This window comes from Gobio gobio (genome assembly GCF_949357685.1).
Source record: "Gobio gobio genome assembly, chromosome: 21".
Classification (NCBI taxonomy): domain Eukaryota; kingdom Metazoa; phylum Chordata; class Actinopteri; order Cypriniformes; family Gobionidae; genus Gobio; species Gobio gobio.
Genome location: NC_137117.1, coordinates 19761563 through 19769469, shown reverse-complemented (window position 1 = coordinate 19769469; position 7907 = coordinate 19761563). Strand labels below are relative to the sequence as shown.

The 7907-nt window shown below is 39.6% G+C and overlaps 1 protein-coding gene across 2 annotated transcripts in view; it reads right to left on the bottom strand.

Moving 5' to 3' along the window:
- The window catches only part of phip (PHIP subunit of CUL4-Ring ligase complex), a 48312-nt gene continuing 40405 nt past the window's right edge, over window positions 1-7907 (bottom strand). The window contains exons 33-39 of one of the 2 annotated variants that reach the window (XM_079801797.1): window positions 7454-7526; window positions 7208-7264; window positions 6919-7074; window positions 2880-3032; window positions 2564-2751; window positions 2029-2423; window positions 1-1480 (exon numbers count right to left, since the gene is read on the bottom strand). In XM_079801797.1, coding sequence (XP_079657923.1) covers window positions 804-1480; window positions 2029-2423; window positions 2564-2751; window positions 2880-3032; window positions 6919-7074; window positions 7208-7264; window positions 7454-7526 — 1699 coding nt within the window. In that variant the 3' untranslated portion in view covers window positions 1-803. The remainder of the gene's footprint in view (window positions 1481-2028; window positions 2424-2563; window positions 2752-2879; window positions 3033-6918; window positions 7075-7207; window positions 7265-7453; window positions 7527-7907) is intronic. The other variant, XM_079801798.1, reaches the window with a different exon arrangement.

The window sequence follows — 7907 nt, the reverse complement described above, 5'->3', positions numbered from 1 at the left end:
CAGGGAGTACAAAGGAGCCTTAATGTATTGAAAGTATGAAAAGGCACAAGGTATTGCTAATTATATAAAAACATGCGTGAATTACCACTGCCACTGATCTTGACTTGCAGAGAAAGACATTAAAAAGACAACACAGGAAATTTATGAGATCCTTCTCTGCACTCCACTACAGCTTTACAGCCACTTACACAATGATCTGTTAAAAATAGATTTTTTTTAACAAGTGTTTGATTTGTTGCCCTTAGCAACAACTGTGTAAAAACAATGCATAAAATTAACAGTTTAAAGAAACAAGACAGAGTAAAAGCTCAAGTTATTTCACTCTCTCACACACACACACACACACACACACACACACACACACACACACACACACACACACACACACACACACACACACACACACACACACACACACACACACACACACACACACACACACACTCACACACTCAACAATCCTCATGTAAGTGCTTTCTTGAGAGATGAAATCAGGTATTTGGATTTATAAGACTGTGTAAGTACCTTTCTTCACTGGCATTCAATATAGTGCATATGAAAATCAGTATTTAACTGCATGTGATTTTTCTGTGGAAGAAAATGTATATGTTAGGGGATCTCAAGGGGCTGTGACTCTTGAAGTCACTAAAAGAATCAAAGATTCAAAACGTGATAACCAATTTAGAGTCAGAATGAAAGATTCAGATAATCATGAAAGTCTGATAGCAGCAGGAATGGTTTCCCCTCCCCAGCGGGGCGAGGATAAGGGGTTGTGTCGCATAGGACATGCAAAGTTGGCATTGTTACCAGCCAATAAGGTTGGCTTTGGCCTTCTCGGTGAGCTTGCGGACTCTCCCCTTGCTTGACGTGCCGAAAGTAATCGAGGCATCCTCAAACAAAAGCTGTCTTTGCTCTTCCTCAGAGTCTTCTTCGTTATAGAAAGCTGTCCTTCGGCCCTGGTTACGCGTTCTCATCTGCCCTTTCGAACTCCCATCCCCTTCCATATACATTTCAGGCTCCTCCCTTAGGGCGGGACCTGATGTAGGGGGCGTGGTCTCTTCATTGCCACGCCGACTGCTCCTTCTGAGAGTTTTGGGGCTCGAAGGAGGTGGAGTATCTGTTGTTCTGGTGATTCGTGGTCTACCTCGTGGTTTCTGATACTCAGGAGTCACTACACCTGAATCTGAAAGACTACTGTCCTGGGCTGTAGAAGAAGCCCCGCCCTCATCACCAGTAGACAGAAGAAGCTCCTCCTCATGGTCGGAGTCTCTTTGTAGGCCCTCCAGGTCTTTCTTGCTTTTCCTCCCTCTCTTTTTTCCAGAGGCCTGGGGCAATGGGGGTGACGGTACCACTACTGGTGTCGGTATTTGTGCATCTAGTCTAGGTCTGCCCCGGCCTCTTCGTACAACTCCAACAGTCACTTGACTATGACCATTCAAATGCAAACTGTCCTGAGGAGGAGAGTTGTGATCAACTGGACCTAAGAGGGAATGAACATATAAGTACAGAACAAACATATACTCATTTTATATATGCACCCTGCGAATCAATCCCATGACCCATGGAAAGAAAAAAAGTTTAAATCAGCTGAAGAATTTTAAAGTTCAGTTTAAATCATTTTACCATGTTTAAATCTAGACAAATCCACAGATTTCCCCTAATATTAGTGCAGAAAAGGAATATATATATACATACACATACATATAAAATGTATTTTATATATTAAAACATTTAAGAAAAAAATGAAACACAGGAGTACTTAAAGTTCATTTAAATCTTAAAAAAAAAAAAATATTGCAGAAAATTAAAGAAAAAAAAGTTAAAATAAATTCTAAATTAGTACAGAAAAATAAAAATCCATTTAGGAAAAAGTTTAAATCTACTGAAAAAAGATCACTGATTTACTTTGGGCTTTCAGTAGAGCTACAGGAACTGAAAGTTAATTTCCAGAAAACATTCAAAATTCCCTTCCATGTAATAACATCAGCTTTTGACATCAAATAAAAGCTTTGATCATCTGTTACTGACCTGGTGTGAGTTTAACAGGTGTCCGAAGCTTCCTACGAGACTCTCTGGCCCCGCCCTCATTGCTGTGAGGAACCGCAGAACGCTCAGTTTCCCTGGAGACACCAATGGATTGCGAGTTCTGGGTGCGCAGGACTCTGGAAGAGGGCTCTGCCACCTTACTGTGGGCGGCGGGAGGGGGAGGAGCTGACTGTGCAGAGGGTGCATCTGTGAGTTGGGTTCCAAAGCGGGCCGAGCTGCGGGTCCGACCAGGGACAACAGGAGGCTCAGCCTTGCCGTTGATTTGTGGATGTGTTTGCCGTAAGGAAGGAGCCCGGGAAGGTCCAGCGGGAGTGGGCGGAGTTGCATTGTCCGATCGGTGAGCAGAGCGAGAGGAGACCCGTCGCTTCCTTTCTGGACTGCAAATCAGAAAATGAAGCAATTGTTTTATTTTAGTTTTGCTGTGATTAAGTAAAATGCTTTACTTTTCTGAAGTAAAAATGTGTATGCAAAGTTTAGAAACAGTGACCAATTCTAGAGGATAATATTTTTCAATGACCTAGAGGCGGAGCTTGAAGGTGAAGAGCTCCTTCTCCTCTTCACAGACTGCCTGGTCAAGCGCTCTGTGTGTAGCCGCTGACGGGTGAATCGCTCACTGTGTAAACTTTGAGCAGCTTTAAAATCAGTTAGGATCGAACTGATATGTTCTTCAAAGAGAGCGGACAATCGCAGACTCATACTGTAGATCTGCATGCACAAAAACACAGAAGCAAAAAAAAAAAACTAGTAAATAAATAAACTAGATGGGCTGGTTTGACTACTGAGATTACAATGTTTTAAAAATGAAATGATAATAATTGGACATGATCTCATACCCTGGACTTTTTGCTGGGTGTGTAGGCTTTGGAGTTGCTGAAGATGAGACGTACATCTTTACAAAGATCCATGGGAGTGTCATACTCTCCTGCTAACAGGCGGTTCAAGACAGTCCCAAAGTCCATAGGAGTCTCCACAATGTCCAAGTAGTCCTGAGAGAGGTATTTTTGATGAACAGGGCATATAAGCAGACAGTGCACTGCAAAAAATCATTTTCTTAATCAGTATTTCTGTCTTGTTTTCCATAATAAATGACTAAACATCGCTAAAACTAGTTTTTTACATTCCTGTTCAAAAGTTTTTGAAAGAAGTCTCCTATGCTCAACAAGGCTGCATTTTTTTGATTAAAGGGGTGGTTAACCACGATTTCACTATTCTAACTTTAGCTAACGTGTAATGTTGCTGCTTGAGCATAAACAACATCTGCAAAGTTACAACGTTCAAAGTTTAAAGCAAAGGGAGATATTTGCTTTTAAAGAAATCAGTTTCTAAGGACTACAGCAAACGGCCGCTAGGGACTACTACACATTCACCCAGGTTTTGCTGACATCACCAGGCCCAATATTTACATAAACCCCTCCTCCGGGGAATATGAAATAAGGGGGGGTGAGGCCATTTTGTATCGCCGCGGGGAAGCGTTAGTAGGCTGTGTTTTTGCCGCAATGCCGAAGAAACGCTGTTATTTTCATCCGGATTGCAGGTCTGGGGCACTTGCTCTGTTCAGCCTTCATAGGGACGGGGGTGCGTTGCAGAGCGTTTAACATACAGCATGTTATATGCACGTGTGTTTGAGTCAGCGGGGAATCAGGCGCGCGCAGGGCTCCCTGCATCCACCGTCTTCGCGATTTCAATACCAGATTTGCACAACGTCAGCTGCGTGAAAAAAACACTGCCGGTGCGTGGATGCACGACGCGCGCGCTGCACATTTCACGGAGGACAACACAATCTTCCACAAACTTCGCGAGTTCAATACAGGATATGCACAACGGCTTGTCCTGAAAGCTGGATTTACAAACAGAAGCTGTTTACGGGCCACAACCTGTAAGTCTGATTTATATTTCATCGATGTGTTTTCCTGTAATAGGTTGTAGCAAGGAAGTAAACAGATGACAGCGCTGTTCTGCAAACCAGTCTGTTAAATGCTCATTCATACTTAACGTTATCCGACGAACACCTATCGTTACAAACACTAACGTTAAAATCTCAACAGCGAACCTGGCATTAGTGTAAATGATTCTTTGATTAGAGCTTTTATGTATTGTTTATCTACAGGCATGCTAAACATGGTTCTGTGTGTGATTTGGCTAACTTACTAGTTAAAGCCAGTGCTTAGTGTTTGTTTTGGGTTAGTTCTTGCGACAGATATTTGGCTATAATCGTTCTAAAAATACAAAAGTTAAAGTGCCATTCAGTAGCGATTATAGATCTGCAGTCTTTACTCTCGAGGACTGAACAGGTTCTGCTCGATCATCTTCACTCAAATGTTCTGGGTCTGATTCGAGCTCATATGGTTTTATTGACGCCGTTGTTTCTAATACTGAACAGCCTCCGGTAAGGTAAGGGGCGTGACGTTTCCGACGTGCACTGCGGTTAGCGAATCACAACACACTGGGCCAGCTAACCAATCAGAGCCCACTGCGTATTTTTGAGGGACTGGCTTCATACAACCCGGAAAGCATCAGACCGTTTTACAAGGAGGGACAGAGCAGTGTAGAATAAAGGTCAAATATATGAAAAATAAGGCAATTTTTTTTAAAACGAAGCATGAACACATGTTACAGTGCAGCCCACAAACACAGTCAAGCCTTCAAAAGAATGTGTTTTACCACCCCTTTAAAAAATACAGTGTGAAATATAATTATAAAATAACCGTATTCTATTTTAATATATTTTAAAATGTCATTTATTCCTGTGATGGCGAAGCTGAACTTTCAGCGTCATTACTCTAGTCTTCAGTGTCATGTGAACCTTCAGAAATCATTCTAATATGATGATTTGGTGCTCAAGAAACATTTCTTATAACGGAGTGTCTATTTACACCAAGTGCAAACAGCGTGCCTTGTTGGCAAGTGCTATAAGTACTAGCTAGGGGTGTGCAATAAATGTCGTCTGCGATAATATCGTAATTGTTGTTTTAACGATGTGCGATCTGACATTATCGAGTATATCCCTCACACACACCCAGAGAGTGCACGCACACTACGTGATGTAGTTTTGTTGATTAGACTAGTGCAGGTGCGCATTAGAGTACACGCTTTCACTGCGTGCTATATTTATATCATATAATATAGTTAATAAGATATCACACAAAGATTGCAGTTTTTCAAATGTGATATTGATTTTATGCAAGTTTACTAAACAAGAAGTTAATATTAAGTGACTTAAAGTTTAGACTTCCATATTGCCTGTTTTTGCTCTATTTCGCCACCGAAAAATAGTTCAAAACAAAGACACAGCACTGTATCTGCGTCTCTGAGCAAAACACAGCGGTGTTTTCATACTGAATGAATCAGCTTTGAATGAATCAATGATTCAATGACTAATATAGATTAAGATATTAAAATGCTTAATTCCTTGAATGAATCAGCTGTTTGAATGAATAGTTTGAATCTCAATGACTTACTCGTTAAAAGTGAATTGCTGGCACCTACTGGCGGTTTTAATTTCACAGTTAAAGTATCTTTTCATCTTTTAAATAATTTCAAATATCAATATTATTTAACATTTTATGTTTTAAACATCAAAACATTATTTATGCATAACTGCAGGTTATTAATTTGTCACTTCTGAGCTGTGTAAATGATCAAACAGATTTCTGTCACTTCTGTGAACTGACCACCACACAAAATATGAAGAATATCATAAACTTTAGGAGTCAGCTGACCATGGCAGTCCTAAACCTGCCAAAGTAGCAGCACAATAACACACTCAGCAAAATATCGTCTAATTATCGTTATCGAGAAAATCCCAGAAAATATTGAGATTTCTTTTTTTTGTCAATATCGCACACCCCTAGTACTTACTTTGCCTAACAATGCCTGGTTGGGCCAAACAAGAAAAAAAAAACACATGAATTTCAATGTCTTCAGTGGCGCAGTCAGTAAAGCTTAAGGATCTAGATTTTGACGCGATCGACAAGGGTTTGAATCCGCCTTTTGCCGAGCTCGCTTTTCTCCCTTTTCCCATTACATAACACATCGGAAAGGCATTTACTTTCAATAAAAAATTAAGGCAGCATCCTTTTAATAATTTTTATAAATATAATAATTTACACTATGTTATTATTGCATCCTGTTAGTGTACAACAATACTGAGGTGCAAATAGTATGTATCTGTCAAAATAAAGTATAAATTGCATGTAATTACTATTTACACATATTGCAGAGAACTGCTACTTTTACATTGTGTAAATAGCATTGATCACTATTTTGACTTAGTATGCCATTTCACTTAGTAAATATCATCTACAGCTATTTGCACTTAGTGTAAATATCATCTATTGCTATATTGTAATAATTTCACATTTAATCTCCTGTTGTCACTTTAAGATTTGAAGCACATGACATGGATCCAGATCTGACACGCATCCGATGTCCTCACAACTCTTTGCATTCATTTAACACTATTTAACTCATTTAAGACTGTGCTTACGAGGATACTCGACAAAGTGGACATTTTGGCATACTTTTGTGTGTTTTTGTCCGTTCAAGTGCGAAAGAGAACTCAACGCAGCCGCGCACTGTCTGAAGCGGCTTTCTGTGCGCATGTCACACAGAGAGAAGATTCCCTGACAGTAGCCAGTATAGATTTGAGTTATTTTGTGTCTTATCCCGCTTGAATGGTTTAATAGCACTTAAATGAATGATAGTGTGATCATATACTGTAGTGCAGCCAAAGGATGACAGAAAAAAACTGATGCTGCATTAATTGCGTTAAATATTTTTAACGTGTTCCATCCTTCATAATTCCCACCCGATGCTACAGGTATGATCTACAGATCTGTGTGTGTGTATTTTCTCCATGTGTCTGTGTGTTACCGGATACTCCTCCAGATCAACAGGTTGTCTGAAAGGCTCTGAATCTTCACATTGAAAGATGAGCTCCAGCAGCTCTCTGCAGCGCCCCTTCCAGGCCTGAGGGTCTGATGACGGTTTACTGCGCAGACTCCTCAGGATGGGCTGCTGCCGCTGCTTCTGAAACAGCACCACACTCTTGGTTATGATGTGCATGTAATGTTATTGCCAGGCGTAAACAGTTCTTGCATACATAATCAATCCTCTTTTCTCTGGCATGGTTAGAAAGGTAAACAATCACTTAAATGTATACCTTCTTATTGCGGCTAGATGTACAAGGTGCCTCATGCTCTTCATCCTCATCTTCATCCTGAGTTGGGGAAAAAAAAGTGTCAGAGCATGTTACCCACTGACATATAAAATATACACATTTACATTTCCTGAATACCAAGTGCTTGCAAGGCAGCAAAAGAACATTTGTTAAAGGCACTGAAATAATGTATTACATATTGTTCAATATGAGTGGTTATGAGTGTGTGCGTGTTTTAATGACACTTACATCACTTGAATCCGAGAATGCAGTTTTCTTCATACTGTTATATAGTGGAATAATATCTGCACAACTTTGGTCCCTGAAGAACACAGACAAAGTGAAAAAAACATGCATGACTTAAAACTAAATGCTAGGGATGCACAGATAAAAAAATGTCTGACAAACCAATAATTATTTTTAACTAATAAATGGGCAATATTAAAATGTATACTATTTTGTCTAAAAAATTTAAAAAAAAAGGTGGCACATTTTTTTGTGTGAAAAGCAATCGATTCAAATGCTACAAGTGAATTTAAGCATCACAGCATTGTAAAACATTTTAAACTTCCTAAATAATAAATTGAACAGTGTTAAATCATTAGCGTTTTTAAAGTGAGTATTAGATGATGGCAAAAGCAATATAAATGTAAAAATACAGAAATTGAATATCCAATATCGGATGATACAGACGAAGTAAAAT